Source organism: Triturus cristatus, chromosome 12 (genome assembly GCF_964204655.1).
Source record: "Triturus cristatus chromosome 12, aTriCri1.1, whole genome shotgun sequence".
NCBI lineage: Eukaryota > Metazoa > Chordata > Amphibia > Caudata > Salamandridae > Triturus > Triturus cristatus.
The window spans coordinates 308,299,356-308,324,236 of record NC_140595.1 but is presented as its reverse complement, the minus strand read 5'-3'; the positions used below and the strand labels follow the sequence as shown (position 1 = coordinate 308,324,236).

The 24,881-nt window shown below is 45.3% G+C and overlaps 1 protein-coding gene across 2 annotated transcripts in view; it reads right to left on the bottom strand.

Annotated features, from left to right (window-relative positions):
• CPNE2 (copine 2) overlaps positions 1–24,881 on the bottom strand; it is an 816,058-nt gene that overhangs the window by 387,345 nt on the left and 403,832 nt on the right. For both annotated transcript variants that reach the window (XM_085639480.1, XM_085639479.1), the window contains exon 4: positions 2,094–2,168. In XM_085639480.1, coding sequence (XP_085495606.1) covers positions 2,094–2,168 — 75 coding nt within the window. The remainder of the gene's footprint in view (positions 1–2,093; positions 2,169–24,881) is intronic.

The window sequence follows — 24,881 nt, the reverse complement described above, 5'->3', positions numbered from 1 at the left end:
CTGCCATGCCTTAGCGTCTCAATTTCTTACCATAAAGATATGGGGCCAGGGGACAGCCTTCAGAATATTTTGTTCAGGGAACCTCTGAACATTTAGGGCTACCATTGTGCTATGGCTTGTAATTAAAGTACTACTTCTTGGGGTGGAGCCCTTCATCAATTAATCAAAGCCAGGCCAGTTACCCATAAGCTACCTTGTGCCTAAATTCATTGTATTTTTCCAGTCTTTTGTCCACCTTTTCTATCTCTTTCTCTCCTTCTCTCTGAAACTTTCTCCATTTCTCTCTCACTCACTCACATGTTCTAGTTTAGTCAAACTTTTCACAAAGCGCCTCCAAGCTTATAAACCTTTCTGCATCACTACTTTCAAGAAACGTAGGTACTTCAGTGACATGTACCTACTTAGACTTTTCAACAGGATATTTGTAATTTAGTATTACACTGGCATACTGCCCTGTATGATTGTTTCGAATTGCTGGAGAAACCAGGAGCTTTATTATAGGAAGGCATTGCCTTCTTTCTAATAGTTTGAGGCACAATCCAGTTAGTAACAATATACATTGCATGTCTCAAAGATAAACCAACTGGAACCCTTTGGAATGGTAGGTTTACCATCTTTGTCATGTCTGCTTTCTCTTTATCTCTTCCTCTCCTTCTCACTTCTTTCTAATTTCAGTTAAAGCAAGGGTCTAAGCAAGGAGTAGGTGGGCCTTTCTGTTTTTTTAGGCTTTAAAGTTTGAGGGCCAAGTTACATGGTGGTAAGCACGGAGAGTGCGAAGAAACACCTCCATTATTTCCATAAAGCCATTTTTTTTGACTCCATAACTGGTGTTTATTTACAGTAGGTAATATATGATCGCTTCTCATACATGCAGCAGGAGCTGGGCAGTAGATTGGGATGGAGACCCTTGTTCTTCATGCACAGAATCTTAAAAGCTGATATTTACATTCACTAGCAACCAGTTTATTTGCCTAAAAGTTGTAGTTTCTGCAGTCTGTGAAATTATTGGTCAGATTAGGCCCAGACGGAAGCCTAGCCAGCCATGGACACACACTTGCATGCCTGAACATGCACATACCACAAACACACAAATCTGATGACTTGCTTGCTCTGATTGCCCAGACTAAAGTTGCACATTTTTGGACAAAGTCTGAAAAATCTAAAATCTCATTGTTCGGCTAGTCCACAGTCTTTGGAGATGAGAATTTTAGTTCGACGTAGGCAGCTTAAATTCTACCGGCAGCTAAGCGTAACAAATTTAGGGGACTTCCTGGTTCCCCATTGTTTCTATCTATGGGAGTTTCTTCACTGAGAGACTGATTGGTCCACAATCTCCACGCTTGTCCGCTTCATGAATACATCATCTCCTAGGTTCTTCGTACCTCCAGGCGTTCTTGCATTGGAAGGGTTCATTATTGTCCCTTGTCCCTTAACTTAGGAATCCCTTGCCATTTACACCCGGTTAACTAAAAATCACTCCGCCTTTAAAAAAATCTTCTCAAAACCTACCTTTTCTACCAAAGAATGACAATTGGAGAAACTGTCTGGTCGTCCTAGCGCAATGATGTATTTCGGTGTATACGTGCTTTACAAATGCTCATATCTGGTATACACAAATGCACACACATTTTCAGATACTAGTGTGTGAGGGCACATACACAAAAATAAAAAACACACACACACACAGGGAGACACTAACACACTCACATATAGACGCACATAAGAACGCTACTCCCACACCGCCCCAGCAGCCCCCAGGTTTCTTCTGTCATCTTCTGGGAAGCTCTTATGAATGACAACATTCAGCATTTTTATGGCAGTAAATTGTACTTTAACTAAAAGCCTTTTCATGTGCCTGAATGTTCTGACAATATGTTTTCTGTAGAGGAGGGGTCTGCGTTGAGACAGGGTTACTGTTGCTAAGTAACCTGTTGCTATGTTAGTTCTCTGTCCTTTAACTACAAACAAAATGCTGATAATCGGCAGCCTAATCAGCCATTTATCTCAGTTTGATGTTCAATTAGCGCTGAAAAGTGACATATTTTGAAAAAAAAAATATATATATATATCGAAAAGGAAAAGAACGACCTTACCTGAATTGTTCCCTTTCCTGCTGGCTTGCCATTTCCTAAAATAAGGGGTCGCATTATCTTCTTGCTTGAAACAATCTGGAAAATAGCAAAAAGCAGATTTCTTTCTTAACAGCATGTGAAAAAATGTAAACACCTTATCCCTTGCCAAAATAACTGTTGAAAATTAACAAATTTTTTCTTTCTTTTAAAAAAAATTTTAACAACAAAAACGTACCACCAATTCTGGATAGAGACTGAACATTCAGGTTACTATTTATATTAGCTTGCAACCTTGCCAACAATTAAGCATTTTCGTGGCAATCAAAATGCAGACGAGAGAGCATGTAGATTCAATCTCAACCTGTGCCTGTCTGTTACACGAACATAGCTGCAAAAAACACACACTAATCCTCCCATGCAGCAAAATCCACTTGCTGCAGTGCCTTTACTGAAATTGTATGAATGTGTCCGCCACTGCAGAAATCGCAAATTAGTGAACAGGCCATGTGATTCTTTTGCTACTGCAAATTTCCTCATTTGATAACGTGTTAGCACTCCGTTAAGGTTCGTACAGGCACATGCATCAACCCCAAAACCGGTCGCAAACGGGCAGATTCTCAGAATCTGCCTCTTTGCGACCGGTATTTTTGCATTTGGGATGCATCATCCCAAATGCAAAAATCGCAATTTAAGGAATCTCAAAATAGCGATTCCTTAAATAGCGATTGCATTTAAGGAATCCCTAATTGAGATTCCTTAAATGCAATGCATTAAAGTTTAAAAAATAACGATTTCGCTACTAGCGGGAGCAAATTACCATGAAGCTGGACTTCATGGTAATTTGCTAAAACTTAGAAAAATGCACTTATTTGCATTTTTCTAAGTTTCATGTTGCGCACACACATGCCCTTAGAGCATGTGTGTATGCAACATGTGTGCAGAGTTCAAATACATGGGTGCAATAGGGTGTCATTCTGACACCCTTGCACCCTAGAAATTGCGGGAGCAATTTGCGAGTACCTACTGGTACTCGCAAATTGCTCCTGCAATCTCCAATGCATTCCTATGGGCCTGGAGGCCCATAGGAATGAATGGGAAGCCATTCATTAATTGCGACTCGCAATTTGTGAGTCGCAATTAATGAATGTTAAGGAATCGCTATTTTAATAGCGATTCCTACATGCATAGGCTTTTGCGAGTCCTTATTTGCGATTCCTTAATATTCGCAATTAAGGACTCGCAAAAGCTTTTCTTGATGCATGTGCCTGATAGTCCCTTTGTAAGGAACCACAATGACGCAGTGTAATGTTAAAAAAAAATGTAAGATTTAATTCTTGATACAACATCTGAAAAAAAGCCAACCCTTGTTCTAGGGTAAGGCAACCTTAGATGGCTTCTTACGACTAGGCCATGCACAGGGGTTATTGACTTATTTATTGTGTTCTATATAGAGCTTCACGTCATCTTAACCTTTTGAATTCCGTGGACTTCCACTGAATCATTACTGGAATCCAGGGCCCCCCACTGAGTCAATGTTCCAAATTGGGGACACGAGACCCAAGAAATTTTGTATGATTTGAACCACAAACCAATTCACATAAATGGAAAAGAAAGTATTCAGTCGGTCTCCCTAAAACCACTGATGTAATGGGTGCGGATTTGGTCAACCCCAGGGTTGACTCTTTACAGGGAATCTTTAGCAGAGCTCATTTTCAGTGATAGACAGCACCTACCCCATGGTTACAATATGTTAAGAAACAGTGCGAAACTTTCAACATGGGGGATTTATGGAATTCCCCAGCTGAAATTGCCAAAGGAGCTACTAAGAAACTGAAAAAAAGCACATTGGGAAAATGTCATGGTTCGCATCTGGCACGATCAAAAAGATGGGAGCTTAACAGGGTACTTTGTGACTCACAAATTCACTCCTAATTTTGAATTCTACATGGACAGAATGTGCAATTTACACCATTTTTGCTTATTAGAGTTTTCATTTAGAAAATTGCAAAGTATGTCAATTTGATGCACTAGAATAACCGTCAATAGGATCCAAGTGTTACTACCCGTGATATTGCTGCTAGACTTTAGCTTTTTAATTAGACATTATTTGATTTTTAATGGAATCTGTAAATCTTTTTGCACTTTAGATTGGAACCATGAGAAAAGCTATTATCGCTCGTATGTTCTCGAGTGTTATCTGTGTATTTGTATATTTATTGATGTTTTTATTTGGTGACTGTACATTTTTATGTGTTGTGCTATATTTGATGTAAAACTTTTTTTAAGTCTAAATAAAATGCAATACTAATACAAAAAAAGTATACACCAAAACAAGTACTCACATACTGAAATATTTTGCTAAATTCACAGTCAATATGGAAAATGATTCAAAATCTTTAGTTTTGCTTCTTTATTAGTATATAATTTATTCATTTTCATATTGTTTCATACTGTAAAACAGTTGCGGACACCACCCCCCCCCCCACACACCCCCGAGACCCTCGGACCACAGGTTAAGAACCACTAATGTAAGCCACTACAGAGAACGACAAGCACTGCACATTCAAAACTGGACACTCTAAAGTATTTCTTATATAAGGCATGGCTTTAATTTGGAACACAAATGTACAAACATGGCACAACTGTGATAGGCCTCTTGATGAATTTACCGCATAACTCCCCAAGGCCCACAGAACATATCATTAGCTTGCCACATGTTAACTTTCTCAATCACATGCCATAACCATCATGTGTCTGTCAAAAATAGGCATCAGTACAACTTCCTTATTCTATTCTTTAGGCAGTCCACACCACATCTCCTCTTTACCTCTCCAAAGATACCATACCACATTTTATGTTTTCCATCTCATTTCACATCATCATTCCATTCTGAACACGCCACATGGAAGGACCTCTCTGATTTGTAAGGGACCCCCACAGTACCTGATTTCAAGTCTGCCTTAATCCACTGAGCTCGCCTTGCTTACCTAAAGGTTTTGAAACACTTACTAATTTTGACCCAAACAGACTTTTTAACCAACTGTAAATATGGATAATATGCCTTATTTGTATAGTTGCTGCCATTGCTCTGTCATTATCTATATATATAGATATAGATGTATATTCACTTAAAAAACCACAGGTTTCAGGGACGTTATAGTTAGTTGGACATTTCACTCGTACAAAACCAGAGAAATTTGGCAGTTATAGTTAGTTCAGCTAACTATAACTCGCGCCCCCGCAATGCACTGCTGATGACGTCACATATTACATCATTCATGACATGGTTAGTGACTTGGATAGTAATTTTTTCAGTGAATTTCTAAGGTTTTTTAAATGCTAATTTCTAACTGTGCCTACAGTGGTAGGACATGTGCAGAAAGAAGAAGAGAGGCGCAGAAAGAATTAAAAGAAATGCAGAAAGAGGCAACAAAAGTCCAGAAAGACGAAGAAAGGTGCAGAAAGAAGCAAGAGATGTGCACAAAGAACCAACAGAGGAGCAGAAAGAGGCCTTGTTGCAAAGTCATCCTGTGCCCCCAACTTTTTGCTGATGGGTACTGGTGGTAACTGACTCTGACTAACCAGGCCTAGAGCCAGTGGTATGCTAAAAGACACTTAGAATACAGTGAAAACACCTACATACACTAGGGAACACTATGCGTTGGGGTACCCCTGTGATTGGCATGACCTCCTCTGTAAGGCCCTAGTACATAATATGGCAGGGGGATTAAAACTACCTCTGAGTCAGAGGTGCAGAAAGATGCTTCTTTAAGTAGTAGTCACGTTTGCAGGAATTCCGCTGCATAGGACTTAGAGGAGGGACCAAGAGGGCTTCTTGGCACCCAAAGCTCCTCAGGAGTAAATTGGACTTCATCCCCCATCCCGTGGTCTGCCAGGGGGCGTGCTTGCAGAGTGGTGGAGAAAGGGGGGCATGTCCTCCTTAGACGTCTGAGCAATCCTACTGTGTGGGACTTACTACAGGGAACAAGAGGGGTAGTTGGCCCCAACAGCAACAAGCTTGGGGGCCAACTACCTCTCCTACTACCTCCAGTAAGTCCCACACAGCAGGATTGCTAACTTCCCGTAACAGGCCACACCCCCTTTGCCCACCACTCTGCAAACGCGCTCCCTGGCGTGCTCTTGGATGGGGATTGAAGTCCCCTTCGCTGCTGGGGGCCCTTTAGGGACCAACTAGCCTACCTCTTACCTCCAGTAAGCCCCACACAGTGGGATTGCTGAAAGGTGGACACAGGCCACGCCCCCTTTCTCCACCACTCTGCAAACGCACCCCCTGGCGCGTTGTAAGTTGGGGGATTAAGTCCCCTTGAATACTGAGGGTCCCTGGGGGCCAACTAGCCCACCAGGTACCCCCAGCACGTGCCACAGAGCTGGATTGTAGAGAGGTGGTTCGAGGTCACGCCCCTTTTACACCACTTTGCAATCACGCCTCTTGGCGCACTGCTGGTGGAGTGATGAGGTCCTCTTGTGTTCTGAGGTCCTCAGGACACAAGAGGACCTTATGTTATATGGGAGGGGGGCCGTGTGGCCCCCCTACCCTGGGCCACTTTTGGCCTCGGTGACCCCTTCCCGGGGCCTGGCCTTCCATTTTTTGTATTTAACTACGGGAGGGGGGCCATGTGGCCCCCCCTTCCCTAGGCCACTTCTGGCCCCAGGGACCCCATCCCCCGGGGCTTGGCCATCCTTCATTTTTAATTATAGAGGGGTCCACGTGGCCCCCCTCCTCAGGCCACCATTGGCCCCAGGGACCCCATCCCCTGGGGCCCGGCCATTTAAAAAAAAAATAATAAAGGGGAGGGGGGCTGCGTGGCCCCCCTCCTGGGCCACTTCTGTCCCTGGGGACCCCATCCCCTGGGGCCGGCCCTCTGCATTGGGGATGCTGCTCTCACATCCAAAAACTGAAGCAGAGTTTGCTATTGCAGGGCGGGACCCGCACGGCTCCCGTCCTGCAATAGCAAACAGCAATGTCCCGGGGGTGGGCGCCCCGGGACATTTCAGGAGACGGCCCCCAGGGCTATCAAGGGCTCCAGGAGGGGGGCCGCGTGGCCCCCCTCCCTTTATTTCTAAAGCCCCGGGGAGGTGGTGGTCTCTGGGGCTGGGGGTCCGTAACGGACCCCTGATTTGAATATTTAGTGCCCCGGGGAGGTGATGGTCCCTGGGGCGTGTGGGGGGACACGAGCCCCCCAACACATGTTTATAAAAGAAAACAGAGCCGAGTGCCCCCCATGTGTAATTGGCAAAGCCCCGGGAGGTAGTGGCCCCGAAGCATGTGGGGGGCCTCAAGACCCCCACACACATTTTAATTCATAAAAATGAGAGCCCCAGGGAGATGGTGGTCCCCGGGGCTGTGGGGGGGGGGGGGCTGCGTGTACCCCGGGAAATCATCAATGAAGCCCCGGGGAGGTGGCGGTCCTTGGGGCTGTGGGGGCCCTCTCAGGCCCCCACTATATACTTTGGGATGGCCCCCGGGACCTGGCCCCCGCAGGGGCTTATCAATAACGAAGTGCAGGAGCCCGCGGTTCGTTTTTTAAAAATTTTCTCGGCAGGATTCGCACACCCAGCGCGAATTCTGCAGTTTAAAAAATATATATATATATCTTTCTTGGGCCCTGGGGGTCCTTGTGGGACCCCCTGAGGAGGCCTATGGGGTCAGGGTGTTTGTACCCTGCCCCCTTTTCTTGTTTTTCACCTTTTATTTTACTGTTTTCTTGTGACTCGGTTACTGAGTCACAAGATGGCTGCCAACACTTCCTGGTTTGGAGTGTTGGCATCCAATCAGAGTGAAGCTCGTGCCCGGGAGGCGTCGCGACTCCTCCTCGGTGCTCAGATATCGATATTTTTATTTTTTAAATTGCTCAGCAACTACTGAATGGATTTACATCATTTAAAAAAAGGGCTCTTTCTGAACCAAGACCTACCTTTTTGCCAAATTTGGTATAATTCCGTTCAGCAGTTCGGCCTGTAGCATTGTCTAAAGTTCCTATGGAAATTAACATGGGGAAAACGCATTTTGAGACCCCCTTTTTTCTCGGCACCGCTTGACGAATCACCCAGAAACTTTCAAAACAGGAGCTGACGGTGTGGGCCATCTTTTTTTGAAAATTTCGCTAAGATTCATCAAACGGCACCAAAGTTATTGGCTAAACAAAAAACGCTTTACCTATGGAAACTAGGTTCTAACTATAACAACCTTCTGGCGGCCGCCAGTAGGAGATATATATATACATATATATAATATTTTTTGTGGTCTGAGAGAAGGACTATCGAATGGGAATATATATATGTATATATATATATATAAATAACTTTACATTTATTCTTAACTCATTTTTTCCTCAAATCTAAGGGAGGTACCCAATTTACTCAAAAATGTTAATGTGAATAGTTTCTCAATGTGGCAAAGTAGCCGCATTTAAGTTAGTTTGGCAGATTCAAACCACCCTCTTCCAATTAACTGTATGGGGATTTTAATATTAATCTATGGGTGCTTCTCTCTCTAGAGCAATGATCTATTCATAATTCTGTTCTTTAAAAAAAACATGATCACTGCTCAGTAGGATCTCATGCACAGACAAATATAAGTAATACATTAAAGTAGGCGAGTACTTCTTTTTCCACAATTGGGAGAGAATACATTTAAGAAAGCATTGACGAGAGCACTATTCACCATTATCTAATACTCTCATCGTCAAAGAGAAGGGAGCAGTTTGGATATCTTGCATCCATATAATGCACAATCTAAAGTCCTTTGCCTCTTCCATGATCTGCTACCAGTGTGTTGCCCTGTGTTAGGCATCTAGATAAATGTTCAATAAGAGAGGGAAATTAACCAGAGATAAGGTGAAACCTCCACTCTACACCGCTTAAATTCAAAGGACACCAACTAGACTCAGTATATCAAACATTGCTTACAAAAGCATAAATTGTTCTATATTTGCTATTTTTTAAAAATATTTTAATACATTGTTGGTGTCTCTTAACAAATCCACATGGGTCTGCTTTACTCAAGACAGTTGACAAATGCCCACATTCATAATCTCAAAGACCAATATTACACACCTAAACTAAGTTAATGAATTGGTTAATTCATTTACATCACTAGCAAATGCAACCAATTCATCAACTTCTTCCCCAAAGATCCAGGATCAACACACCATAAAACCAAGACATTATTCCTATCACCTTAATTTACGAGTGATTAGTCAAAATTCTCACCCAGCTCCAAAAACGACTAAAGAAAAATCATAAGAAGCCTCAAACACAATAGCAACTTTAGGTACTATTTCCCAGTCCTCCTTCAAACTTCTGAGAAATGCCTAGCACAACACAGTAAACTCTTTCCCATTACAGAACTCCTTTAGTGACTTCTCCACATGAGCTGAGGGAACCTATTCACCATCATCAAAAAGCCAAAACTTGACATATTAACCAACTTCTAACTCAAAGACTTTTAAAGGGGAAGCCATTGAGAAATGTGTCACCATCAACACACATATATAAAAGAGAACATTGCCACCCTCTTTCAATCAAGTTTTCAACCAGATACAATTTTAAAAATCACAATGAAGACTAAAAGTGAAGCCTTTCACAAAATAAATACCTGAATATGTCAACTTCCCATCCTGGATTCACTGTGGTTTTCAATACAATTGATTATGAAAGACTAGTATAGACTCTGAGATCATGCATAGCCTTTAAAAAGAAGGATTATGCTAGTTGGACCAATTTGTCAGGCTAGGGTACACTAATTTATAACTTAAAAGAATTTCATGCAACATTGTCTTGTGATCGGTCCTAAATCCTATACTCTCCAGTTTTACATAGAACTCCTGAGAATCCTAGTGGAGAACTTTTGTATCACTACCTACCACTATGCATCCATACAATCTCTTCTTAACTTCAGCTACTGAAGCATTCTGTCTTCCAAACAACCAATTGCAGATGTCCCAGCAGATTCTTCTGCTCAACTCCAACAAAACAGAACACTTACTCCTAACACGAAATGCATCCAAATCACAGCTCAGGATCTAGGACGTTTCTCTTCCTTATAAAGCATCCTGTAAACTCACCTAAAAATGAATAGCCATTTCACGCAAATTATGGAAATTGCAAGCTGCAACAACACCTGATAAAAAACAAAAAAACAAACAAGCATTTACTCTCCTAATCAGCCCCAAAAGCTCAACATACAGTTACATTGATTATGGAAATTAAGTCCTACCTCAGTTCATCTTGGCTGCTCTAAAAGGGACATGACTCTCAGCCTATCATTCTATCAGAAATTAGATGATGTTACCCCCAATCCTCAGGGAATTTCATTCACTTGCCCTGTAAACCAGAGTAAACTTAAAATTATCGTGCATCACATAGAGAGCTGTGCATATCCACAAGACCCCATGCGTGACATATACTGTACAACACAGGTCCCTCTAGTGGGGAAAGTAACCAGTCATCCTAATCATAATAGAGTTTTAAATAGAATATGCTCTGAGATGTCAAGCAAGTGCTAAATCTAGAGACAACCCCATCAGTGGAATCTCCTCAACCTTATTGTCACAATAGCGAGGGAAACTGTACTGGTAGGTTCTCCTCTAGATTTCATACTTTTCCAAAATTCTTAGGATTTTCAGTTGCTATCCACCTCAAAATCAGGCTCCTAAATTGGAAATGCCTAAATTGAATTAAAATCAAGATGATCCTTCAAGATAGTCCTTTTTAGGGAATGCAGCAACAATTTAGGACACACTAAATTAATGCGCTGCACTCACCCAAACTCATGGCCTTTCTAAACAATCTACAGACACTCCTCGTCCATAACTTCTTTGGTGCCTGAACTGAGTATTTGCTATTATGGATAGTGCGGGTCTCATTATGCTGCACCCTTCGGTCTGTGCTTCTTACAGGTTCGTTCAGTATGGCAGAAGCGTCTGTGGAAGATCCAGAGCTGATAAAGAAAAGGTATAAACCAGTTCCCTTGGATTGATATATTTTGTAGACTTTGAGACAACCCGTCCTTTCACCATGTCTCATTGTGAACTATGCCTGATTTGTTGACACGCCTTTCGAAAGGAATCTAAAATAATCCTGATCATCCAGCATGTGAGCTATTTTAAGGAAAATAGGAAGTTTGGGCATAATGAAAGAGAAGGGCTACACTTGTTTTATATGAAGTGGTCTTAAATTGCCAATGATACCAGTGGCGGCTGGTACAGATCTGGGGTGGCAGGGCAGAGGCCTGGAAAAGGGGGGGGGGGGGGGGAGGGAAGAGGGTAAAGAAAAAAAAATTAACTTACCTCCTCACCACGTCTTGCCGCATCTCTCCACCGTTGTCTCTCCAGGCACTGGAACAGAGAACCTAGGAAGCACCCAAGCTCCCCTAAGCCAATAATAACACTGCAATGCAGCATTGTGATTGGTCTGAGTGCCGTGGGGACTGGAAGCCTGGGCATGTTCTTCACCCAAGCTGTAATGCAGCCTGGGTGGGGAACATGCAAGGTGCGCCTGACGGTTTGACCGGCCTAAGACTGCTGGTCAAGCATTCATGCGTACTTACAAAGTGCCCACCATCCCTCCCCCTTCTCTGACAGCGGAGCAGCCCTGCCCTGCAAAGCTGCCGCAGAAGGAAAAAATAAAATGAGAATAACAACAAATTATCATCATTTTATGTTTCCTTTTATCACACTGCTGAAAAGCAGTGGGGCGACGTTCCTCTGCTTTAACGGAGGAGCCACCACTGAATGATAGTGACTGGTAGAAGGGTATTTAAAGCAAACGAGGAATAATCCAATGCAGGTTTTAAATCAATAGAATATACCATTGAGGGAGAACCAGTGAAAAAGATCAGTAACATTCTATTCCATATCTCATTTTATCTACACCAGACACCTCTATTGACAGACACAGAGGCGTAGCTAGAGCTTGTGGCACCCGGGGCTATCCCTCAGATTGACGCCCCTGGGTGGGGGGGTTGCTGGGGAAAAAGGACGGCAAGCACATGAAAGAGGACCGAGAGACACATAGTATCGCCGCTAATAGTTACCTCGTCATGCAAGTTACATGCACATACATGACACGGTCCGAGGCTACACAGTTGAATACACCGGTGACTGGCAGTACAAAAGTGAACACACAGACTGCATGATCTATATGGGGACTCAGAAAAAACGCATGTGACATCCATCAGAGAGCTGCGTGAACAATTACCTGGTAATCCCCTAAGCACAATGCAAACATGCACATACATGACACTGTTCAGGGATCCATCATCTACAGCTGACATTAAATGACCATTCATCATGGTCCCCCCATTAAAACAGTGCACTTTGTGATATGCATGGTACATGTTCTTTGCAGCAGGCACATTAACCCTCCGTGCTACCTTTCCAGGAGTCAACCCTTCCACTAGACAAAACTCCGATCTCTCTCTAGGAAGAACATCAGAGGCGTAGCTAGAGCTTGTGGCACCCGGGGCTATCCCTCAGATTGCCGCCCCGGGGGGAGGGGGGGGGGGGGTTGCTGGGGAAAAAGGACGGCAAGCACTTGAAAGAGGACCGAGAGACACATAGTATCGCCGCTAATAGTTACCTCGATCATGCAAGTTACATGCACATACATGACACGGTCCAAGGCTACACAGTTGAATACACCGGTGACTGGCAGTACAAAAGAGAACACACAGACTGCATGATCTATATGGGGACTCAGAAAAACCGCATGCGACATCCATCAGAGAGCTGCGTGAACAATTACCTGGTAATCCCCTCAGCACAATGCAAACATGCACATACATGACACTGTTCAGGGATCCATCATCTACAGCTGACATTAAATGACCATTCATCATGGTCCCCCCATTAAAGCAGTGCACTTTGTGATCTGCATGGTACATGTTCTTAGCAGCAGGCGCATTGACCCTCTGTGCTACCTTTCCAGGAGTCAACCCTTCCACTAGACAAAACTCCGATCTCTCTCTAGGAAGAACATCAGAGGCGTAGCTAGAGCTTGTGGCACCCGGGGCTATCCCTCAGATTGCCGCCCGGGGGGGGGGGGGGGGGGGGGGGGGGTTGCTGGGGAAAAAGGACAGCAAGCACTTGAAAGAGGACCGAGAGACACGTAGTATCGCCGCTAATAGTTACCTCGATCATGCAAGTAACATGTTACTTTGCAGCAGGCACATTATCCCTCTGTGCTACCTTTCCAGGAGTCAACCCTTCCACTAGACAAAACTCCGATCTCTCTCTAGGAAGAACATTAATCACTGAAGTTATCATGACATTTTTATTGTTTCTGAAAATTGCTGGAGGCCAGGAAGGTGGCAGCAAGTTTTTTTAAACCATAATATACTTGCAAACACTACGCACCCACCCGAAATAGGTACCCAGTGCGGTCACACTGTTTGCACCGCCCTAACCTGCCCAAGGTTCATGTGACCTCAGTGACAGAGTCACAGTGACTGGATCACTGTTGCTCTAGGGTGTGCTGCTTCGTAGGCCTGCCCACATGACTGGAGATGAACTTCAGTATGGATTGTGGTGGACAGGCCTTTAAGGTTAACCCACAATTGACACCACTAGGGTACACCTGCTTGTGCTAAGACATCAAGCCTTCTAAGGTCTAGTGGGGCCTTGTAAGGTCTAGCATGGGAATGTGCTCCCTCAGTAGAGTGATCTGGTGGACTGGTCATGAAGGCTGAACCCAGTTCCAAATGCGACAGCTCTGGCCATAGTGCCACATCCTCCCCCCCACTGAACACCATACTGCCCCACTGAGAGAAACTCTCACTGCCTTCAGCTACAACCTAATTGTGTCCGCTATAAACACTTGGATGTGGCTCAATTCAAATTATGCACTTGATAAGAGTAATATGCTGCCTAAAAAAAAAAAAGTAAAAGCAAACACTCATAGGGAATGCAAGATTAAGTAAAGCATGTGAAATGTAAGCAGAAACAACATGGTTACCTTAATGATCTCTCACTCACTATTCAGAAATCAGCGAGTGGTTTTACCTGAAAAGTTTAGGACATGACTACAGTGCCCTGAAGGGAACAGTTTCAATGTCCATTGCTTATATCCTTAATAAACGTAAGCAGTATGGTTTAAAAAGACCACATCCATAAACAGAGCCATGGTACACATTTTGTTTTCCAATCCATCCATCAACCAGGTATTGCAGTACCTCCAGGAATGGTGCACTTCCCCACCTGGGGACAACAATGCTTTTCAAAGAAAGACGAGAAAACAAAAGTAGCGCTTCACTGCAAAGTCTGTAAAGTGACGCTGATGTGTTTGGATGTGAATAACGCCAATCAGGCCACTTTGCAACCACTCCGTCTTGCTTTATTTAGTTATGTATTTATTTTTCATATTTAAAACCTTCTATTTCTCTCCATCCCGCTGCACTTTGGAATAGAAAAATGTCCGAAAAAGGGCATTTCCCGCAAGAGTGTTTTTCTTTTTTGGATCCATTTCACAGGGAAGCAACTAAATGAAAGAAGGAAAGTGAAGTTGTGAACCGTTTCTTCAAGTTACGGTTTTTAGTAAGTGAGGAGCGAGACAGAAAGAGAGGGAATAATAGGAAGAGAGGGGGGGACAGCTGCCAGCACATAAAAAGAAGAGGACATTGCCCGAGTCCTATTCCTTCTCTGCCCGTCCCCGAACGTCCACGAAAGCAAGCCGAGCCTTATCGGAATGCCTTTGTCCCCCCCAAAATAGTGCCGCCTGGGGCGGACCGCCCCCACCACCCCCCCCTAGCTACGCCACTGGACAGACCCAACACAACTGCATTACTTTGTATGTACATCCTGACATTTCTGTCCAAATACACACCCACTTCAACCTGTTTCTACTGTACAATATGGCATTTTTACAGAGACCATACACTTCAGAAATACATTTGGTGTACACAATGGGAGCAGCATTAACAATCCACCTTATTTGCATCGCTCACAATGTATGAACTTCATTCTCAACACAGTCCTTAACACGCTTCCTTTTCTGAAATAAGCACCTGGATGCCACCTGCACTCCTCCATCAGCTTTTATTTATAGCCTTACTATTTATCTGAAACAAACAAAGGAGTAACCCCGTAGATAAAGGATATCAACGAGACGAGAAGGTACCTATGGGAGAGAAGGAAGAACTTCCTTTTCTAAAAAGACCCCTCACTCACCAACCTAGTTGGTGACATGCTTCATGATTGAGGTCCCACCCGAGTAGCCGAATGCCACCCGGATGTGTTTTAACAGCTGATTACAGTGGAGCAGAAATATTCACAGTGGTGGTGTAAGTGAGTGAGATTAAAAATTGTCTTCATTTAACTCCCTAAAAGTTTAATATGGAGCAATAAGACAAAAACATAAGTGGGACACCAAATTAGGTTAAATTGACCTGCGGTGTCTACATCTAAAATAGTGATCGTGGTGGTCTACATGTTTCAACCTGTGCGTGATATTACCAGGTTTTCATCAGGACCTCATATGATGACCCGAGCGGTATGCACACGCTAAGGTGCACCCTACTCTGGGACATTTGCAATCCGCACCTTGTACTTACAGTGTGGCAACCTTCCAGCCTTCTGTGAAAGGAAGAATTAGAAACTAGTTTTAGTCGTTCCCCTTGGACACCGTAGGGAAGGGCGCTGGCTCTAGTCAGTCAGTCAAACCACTTTATTCGGCTAACAAAAGCCATAAAAGTACACCACAAACAACAATTATCATACAAAGAATACATAAAATCATTTAAGTACATTTTGGGTTCAGTAGAATATGCCAAATACTAACAATAAAAAATACCGATAAAAAGTGTCTTATAAATCATTGATCAGGCAATAAAAACAGTTATATCAATATATAAAATCACCCTTCAAGAGACCCACTTAGACAGAGAGGAGGGGAAGGCATTGCAGAGGCGCTGGCGGGGTCAATTGTACTATACCACCTTCTCGAGGTTTGCCCGGGGGGCTCTGATCTGGGTGAGAGCAGGTGTCCCTTTTCAACCCTTGATGACGTTGGTGGACCCAGAGGGCAGGTTTGTGGCAGTGCAGGGGCGGCTGGACGGGAGGGACTTGAGCATGTGCAGTGTATATGCCCCTAATATGGACCAGGCTGCGTTCTTCTCCAGGCTGTCGGGGCAGTTGGCGGCGTATCTGACGGGGCCGGTGGTGTTGGGGGGGGATTTTAACTCGGTGACTGATGTGGAGCTGGATAGGTCCCACCCACCCCTGGCGCAGTCGGTGGTGCGTCGGGTGGCCAATAGTCGACGTAGCTGGCAGGCTACTTGGGGTCTGGTAGACACTTGGCGAACTCATCACCCGCTGGACAGGGATTACTCCTTCTATTCTGCCCCTCATGAGCTGTATGTCCGATTGGATGGTATACTGTGTTCCCCGGACGTACAATCGCTGATGCGGCATAGTGAATATCTAGCTAAAACTCTCTCGGAGCATAACCCCTGTATGGGGGTGCTGCAGTGGTCCAGGCAGCGGCAAGTTATTCCCACGTGACGTCTTAACCCCCTGCTTCTGGAGGACCCGGTCTTCCGGGCTGAGGTTAGTGACTGCATAAAACAATATTTTGAGCGGAACTCGGGTACGACGGTAAGCCGGGCGACGGAATGGGACGCGTTTAAGGCGGTTGTTCGGGGGTTTGTATATCGTCCACAGCCGGAGTACGGAAGACTTTATTGAAGGAGGTTGATGGGGCGGAGGCCCTGCTGCGGGCGGCTGAACGGGCGCATCAGGCGGGGAACGGTGAGTTGGCTGCTGTTGCCGAGGCACGTGAGGGTGTGGCGGTGCAGGTGGAGAAGCTCCGCTGTTTCGACCATAAAAGCTATTTAATGCGAGCGCACGCGGAACGGGATAAGGTGGGATCCCTTCTGGCGTGGTTGGCGAACCCGGCGGCCCGGGGGGAACCGATGCTTTCCCTGGTTGAAGCGGGGGGTGCCCCGGTTTATTCCCAGAAGGGGATAAATCAGCGGTTTGCCAGATATTACGCTGGGCTGTACGATAGCACTATGGAGGGGGAGCCTGAAGGCCTAGCGGGCTTCTTACTGGAGGCCCGCCTTCCTCGACTGGACCCGGAGATTGGGAAAGATCTCGGTGGTGCCATATCGCTGGGCGAGATTCGTGCGGCGATTAGGCACATGGCCCGTCGGAAAACCCCGGGGGCGGATGGGTTGTCTGTCGAGTTCTTTGCGGCGTTTCCGGATCTGTTAGCGCCGCAGCTGCAGGTCCTATACAGCGAGGCCTGGCGGCATGGGTGCTTGCCCGCCTCTGCTCGAGAGGCGATTGTGATACCCTTATTAAAGCCCGGAGGGGAGGCCGACGCGCGCACGGCGTATCGGCCGCTCTCCATGTTGACGGTGGACTATAAAATATTGAGTAAGATACTGGCGTCGCGCCTTTTGAGTCATATGACCGCCTTAATCCACCCGGATCAGGCGGGCTTTATTCCTCGACGCAGCACGGCCACTTCTGTGCGACGGTTGTTGCGAGTGATGGAAATGGACCGGGAAGTCTTCCCGGAGGCCTGCACGCTGTCGGTCGACATAGAAAAGGCCTTCGATAGTGTGGAATGACCTTATTTATACCGAGTGCTGCGGGAGTTCGGCTTGGGGGAGGACTTCGTACGCTGGACCACGTTGCTTTATAGCGATGCTACGGCCCGAGTGAAGACGGGGGCCACCATATCGGCCTCCTACCGTGTACGGAGGGGGACAAGGCAGGGGTGTTCCCTCTCCCCCCTGTTGTTTGCTCTGGCCATCGAACCGTTGGCGGCTCATGCCTGACGAGGGGGTGCTTATGTGGGAGTTTCCCTGCGGGAGGATACGCACTATATCTCCCTATATGCAGATGATCTGCTGATGTTCTTGGCGGATGTGGAGAGAGCGCTGGAAGGAGCGGTTGCCCTCTTGGAGGAGTTTGGTTGGCTGTCTGGGCTTAAGGTCAACTGGGGTAAGACGTGTTTGTTCCCGTTGTCGCAGGGAGGACGGCCCCCGCAGGCGTTGGGCCATATCCGATGGGAAAGCAGTTGTCTCCGTTATCTGGGGGTTAACATTTACCATACCCAGACTGATTTGCTGGAGGGGAATGTTGGTAGGGCACTTCGAGGTCTACGGGGTAGCATGGGGTTTTGGAGTACGCTCCCACTCTCGTGTGCTGGGAGGGTGGCGCTGCTGAAAATGGTGGCGCTGCCACGGCTTCTTTACTATTTTCGCACCCTTCCTATATGGATCCCGGCGTCGTTTTTCGCGAGGCTGCGGGTATTAGCCACGGGCTTCATTTGGGGCTCGGGAAGGCGTCGAGTGGCGCTGACCACCTTGCGGTGGCCAAGGGCAGAGGGGGGCTTGGCGGCACCGGATTTTGAGTGGTACTACTTGGCGGCCCAGCTCCAATGGCTCACGCAGGCGGTGGCCAGGGAGTACAGGGGCCCGGAAGGCCCTCAGGGCAGACTAATACCGCGCCATGTGCTGGCCTTTATAGTCCTCCACCAGAGATTAGACCTCGCCCAGCTCACCTTGGAGGAACGTACCCTCCGGTTATGCTGGAACAGATGCCAGAGGAGGGCCGCCATAGTCCACCCCTATGCCCCGGAGATCCCCCTGGGGATGTGCACGGCGTTCCCGCATGGGGGAGATTGGTCGGGGTTAGCGGTCTGGGAGGAACTGGGGGTACAGATGGTGGGGGACTTATTTAGAGAGGGAGTACTGCTACCTTTCCAGGACTTGCAGGACTCTTATGGGCTCCCGCGGGGAGACTTCCTGCTTCATGCGGCCCTGGTGGCGAGCCTCCAGAGGCATTGGAACATGGGACTTTCGGAACCGCCGACTGCCGCGGGTTGCCAATATGTAGTGATGGCGGCGGGGACGGCTAAGGCCATCACTTGCCTCTATCGTCGGCTGTCGACGGAGAGACTCCTCCCTCTGGGCGCTCTGAGGGAAAAGTGGGAAGCGGACCTTGGAAAAGAGATCCCTGAGTCCACATGGTCCACGCTGGTGCGGAGGGCCTGGAAGGGAACGAGGAATGCCCGGTTCCAGTTAGTCCAGTTTTTTACGTTACACAGGGCATACCTGACGCCGGCCAAGATACTGCGATATTTCGGGGGAGCGCAATCTCAGTGTCCGCGGTGCGGGGTGGACGGTGCGGACTTTCGACACATGTTTTGGTCCTGTACGCAGTTGGGTGACTACTGGGAAGCAGTGGTGGATTGCTTGAACCAGGTAACTGATCGCTCCATTGCCCCGGATATGGGGACCTGTTTGTTGCTTTGGTTCCCCCACACTCGCCGCACGAAGGTTACTAGCAAATTTTATGATCTGGGGTTGATAATGGCCAAGAGGGAACTGACTCTGCACTGGAAATCCCGGGGGGGACCTAACTTCCTGCGCTGGAGATCGGTGTTGGCGCGTTGGGCGGGGGCCGAGGGCACGCCCCGGGTGCAACTGGCCCTCCGGAGAGATGACGAAAAGGCGCTGGCGACGGCCCGGGCATGGGAAGCGTTGATGGTAGAACTTCAGGGGTTGATGTCCGAGGCTGGGGCTGAGGAGAGCGGGTCTGACGGGCAGGAGGTAGTGGGGAGCAGGGAGTAGAAGAGGCGAGACAGTGGGCTCTGACCACCTACACTTTTGGCTGGGCTAGCTGGAAGGTTCTGTTGGTTTAGGGAGAGGCTGGGCTCCTGTATTTTATTGACCAGGGAGGGGGGGGCACGTCGAAAGAGGGAACGGGGTAGGAGACGGGAGCACACTGACAGGGGGAGGGGGGGTAGGGGACCGGGTGGGAAGGTTGAGCCGTCTTCAGGAGAGTCGGGGATGCTGATACATGTGTGGTATTTCCTGGACGGGTGGGGATGGTGAGTTGATTGTTGCCTTGTTGTGTTGGAAAACAATAAAAAATGTTTCAACAAAAAAAAAATCAATATATAAAATCAAACAACATTTTAAAGTTTCAAGCACCCTTTCTTCCCATGTCTAACTGCTGCAATCAAGAAATTCACCACATTAAAAATCTCCCAGGGCTTATTTAACAACTGCAAATATAATAATGCAGGTCTAACTTGCACAAAACCCCTCCCCTTTAAAATAGGACTTAAAAACTTTCTCCTCATGGAGCTAAAATGCTCGCAAAACATAATAAAATATATGGTGTCCTGTGTTGAAAAATTGTCACATGTACAGGGGCCTAAGTCATTTACCCTACTGCACCCTTGTAAATCTGCTACAAGACAGTGAATAAGATTAAAACGAAACCTGGTTAAAAGAAATTGGTGAAATGCTTTGTAACAATTGTCCGGTACAATTCTATACATGGGACTGTTTTTAACATGAAATGAGCTTTCACTGTAGGTTTCACAATCTCCAGCGCCTCTCTCTCCGCAGATCTTATGTTAAAAAATTGTACTTTCACCCATACCAGGTCCTCCTTCACTATATTTTCTGGGGAGGAAAAAAGTTCAGGTTGTCCCAATTTACCTAACACTGACTTGACATATTTTATCCATTGTATTTTACTTACATTGTCCAGCACTACACAGTCCCTGAAAATGTCTCTGTTCAGTGTCAGTTCTGTATTAATCCATGTCTTGAGCCAACAAACCACAGGACCCAACCCAATTAGGTCTTCGACAAAACCACTACTCAACTCTTGATGAATAGCATAGGTAGGGGTAGATTGAGGAACCGCCAGTAGATATCTCATACATTTATTTTCAACTTGCTTAAGTTCTACTACTGATTTATATCCCCAAATTGCAGACCCATACCTTGCTATAGCAATACTTTTTGATCTATAGATTTTGAGCAGAGCTTCAAGGGGCTTCGCACCTATTCGAGATACAAAACCTTGTATAGCAGCTATGGACCTAGACATTGCGTGTTTTTCGCCCTTAATTGGGGATTCCAGGAGCCTCTTGTGGAAGTAACTCCTCTCTCATGAAGAAGCCATAGACAGGCGTAGGTGTTAAATGAGGATTTATTCAGGAGAGAGTACACATAGAGACCCCATCCAGCAGTAAGTTCAAGGCAACTGACACAAGTTCAAAACAAAGCTCAGTAGCCCACATTCTAATCAATCAAGATTCCAGAACCCACTACTGCAAGGACATCAGTAGATTTGCTAAGAACACCACATCACCTCCCCCTTTCACAAATTAAAGATTCGAAACCATAGCAGAGAAAACAAAATAAAGAAAACTACGATAAAAAACAAAACAAAAACAGCAAGGCCATAACATCACAAAGGAAGACAATCTTGTAATCTCAGAGGAACACGTTTCACACGAACAGGTCTGGTTGATCTTTCATTAGAACCAGACTGTGTTGGGGGCACAATAGTACTATCAAAAGAGGTGCCAGGATGAAGTTTCGCAATCCTACTCAGGTTCCAAATTTTGTGATCACTTGTTTTAATTGCATTCTTAAACACCTTGATGACCTGGAAAGGCTTGCTGAACTTGGAGATACCTCCTGTTCTCCTAGGAGATTTGACCTTAACCCAATCACCAAGACCAACAACAGTACTCTTCACAGCTCTTCTCTCATCATACCGAACTTTCCGTTCATCCATTTTTCTTTTCTCTCTTTCTCTCCAACCATCTGTGCTTCCCACATTATCACACACCAAGGATCTTTTATCACACACCCACCATGGGACAGCTTCGGTGTTTGCCATCCTACCCTTAAACAAACGAAAAGGAGCCACCCCAGTGGAAGAATGAGGAGTGAACCTATACTCCCTGACCTTTTTCCTTAAAGCAATCTCCCAATTTTCACCAGCTGACCTTGCTTGTTGCATAGATTCCTTCAATACTTTGATAAATCTCTCTACCACGCCATTGCATTGAGGGTGATATAAAGCAGACCTCTTATGCTTAATTCCTCTTGAAGCCAAAAACTCTTGCATCATTCCTGATGTAAATTGTACACCATTGTCAGACAGCATCGTTTGTGGAAATCCCTCACTTTCAAAAATCTCATCTAAGAATTCAATTACAACACCTGCCTCAACCGAACTGACCACCTTGATCACTGGCCACCGAGAAAAGAGATCCATGCAGACAATGACATATTTATCTTGAGAACTAAACCTTACTGGTCCTAAGATGTCTATCGAGATGTCTGACCAAGGACTGACAGCTTGCTCTCTGACAACCATGGGTTGCGTTCTGCATTTAAGCAATTTGTCACAATCCGCACATTTTACACAATCTCGTACAATCCTTTCCACAAAAACATCCATCGCTGGCCACCAGTAAGCTTCCCTAATTCTTTCTTTGGTCTTAGCAATACCCATATGAGACGCATGAGCATTATCGACCAATTTACTTCTTAGTAAGGTAGCAGGAACAAGCTTGCTTCCACGTAACAAAAGTCCCTCTACCAGAGCCAATTCTTCTTTCACATTCCAAAAACCTTTCAGTTCCTCGCTACAATCTTTCTTTTCACACCAACCATTTTTCACCATGGTGATGACCCTCTGCAAAACCTCATCACCCACAAGACATTGCCTCCACTCACTCTCAGAGATTATTCCTTCAGTAATCAAACACACATTAACCTCTTCCTCAAAACACTCACCACCAAACCACTCTACACCATCAACATCATCATCACTAACTGACCCAAGTCTCAAAAGACAATCAGCAACAACATTATTTGCACCAGGCAAATAGGAAACATCAAACTCAAATTCCTGAAGAGCTACCACCCATTTACGAATCAGATGAGAGACAAAGTCAATGCCCTTCCTAGTAAAAATTTCTTTCAGAGGCTTGTGATCAGACATAACCCTGAATTCCTTGCCCCACAAAAACTTCCTTAGCTTACGAATAGCCCAGAATACACCAAGAGCCTCTTTCTCCACAACAGAATAATGACTTTCTGCACCCCTCAAAGGTCTGGAGATAAACAAGATTGTCTTTTCTTCCCCATCAACATTCTGTAATAGTACAGCCCCCAGCCCAGTTGAACTTGCATCAGTCATAATATAGGAAATTTTTGTCGGATCAAAACTACTGAGAGACGGGGCATTACTAAGATCCCTTTTTATGCCAACAAATTCTTCTTCACAACCTTGCGACCAGACAAATGCGCAACCCTTCTTCAAAAGACACCTCGAAGCTTCAGTTTTTGTAGCAAAGTTCCGAATAAACTTATGATAGTATTCTGCCATCCCCAAAAATTTTACTAATTCTTCTTTGTTTGATGGAGAACGCAAGTCAAGAATGGATTTGACCAAAGCATTTTTTGGTCTGATACCAGTCGCTGAAACCAAATGACCAAGATATTCTATTTCCTCAACTTTGAATTTACACTTCTCAGCCCGAAGCGTAAGTCCAGATTCCTGTAAAAGACCAAGCACACGCCTCAATCTTAAATCATGTTGATTAAGGTCTGCCCCAAAAATAAGAACATCATCCTGATACACCTTAACCCCTTCGAAACCCCTCAGTATACCTTCCATGACTCTCTGAAAGACAGAGGCCGCCGAAACAAGTCCAAAAGGCATCCTGACATATTTAAAGGTCCCAAAGGGAGTCACGAAAGTAGTGAGGTACTGGGAAGAAGCATGAAGTTTAACCTGGTGGTAAGCCGAGGTTAAATCCAGCGAAGAGAAGTATCTTGCTCCTTCAAGAGAGGACAACATTTCAGTGATGTTAGGCAAGGGATAGTGATCTACAATCACCGCCCTATTAAGCTCCCTCAAGTCCACACATAGCCGGGCCTCCCCATTAGCCTTTCGAGCCATAACGACCGGAGAAACCCATTCACTTGCTTCAACTTCTTGAATAATGCCTTTCTCTAAAAGTTTGTCCAACACACATTTCATGCTGTCTCTCACTAGGAGAGGGACATTTCTCACTTTCGCAACTTTTGGTATAACATTTTTCTTTACTAAAATACGATGTACATACTTTTTCAGACAACCCAACTCACTCCTGAAAACAGCAGGAAAGGTCTTGATCCAGTCCTGATTAGAACAATCAACAACACTCACTGGTGTAAACTCTTTCTCTCATTGACTAAAACTCCCAAGTAAGAGAAACAGGAAACCCTTGACAACTCAGCCCCTTCACAAAAAAAGGATTTGAATCTTTTCGGCTTTTGCCCCCTTATCATTGTGTGTGATTTGGTTTTATTAACAATAAGGTCCAAAGATTGCATAAAGGACTCAAATGAATCCAAAAATCTCTGAAAACCAGCTGCAGTGTAGGCCAAAAGAACCGCATCATCAGCGTATTGGAGAGCAGGAATAACCCTGTCTCCTATACGTGGAATATCTAAAGTGGCAGTGCTAAGGGAGGTATTTAAATTATTTATATACAATGTAAAAAGCAAAGGGGCTAAAATACACCCCTGCCATACACCTTTATTAAGTTTAAAGTGCTTAGTGCATTTACCATCTTGGGTAACTCTAACCCTAGCATAAAGATCCTTATGAAGATCTGCTGTGAAATAGACTTAGCAATGGTCCATCCCCATATATATCAACATTGTCCATAACTTTGATCTATTTACCAGATCAAAGGCTGAGGAAAGATCCATGAAGGCCAGCTGTAACGTACCTTGTTTTGCCACTGTGTATTTCTCAGCCAAAAGGTGCAAGTTTAGACACTGATCTATAGTGATTCTACCTTTTCTAAAACCATATTGACAATCAGATAAAATTCCAATATTGTCCAACCAATCAGAAAGTTTATTTAAAATGACTACCTAAAACCTTAACCACAGAATCAATCAGGGAGATAGGTCTATAACACCCAGGATCACATCTCTGCCCATTTTTAAAAACTGGAATAATG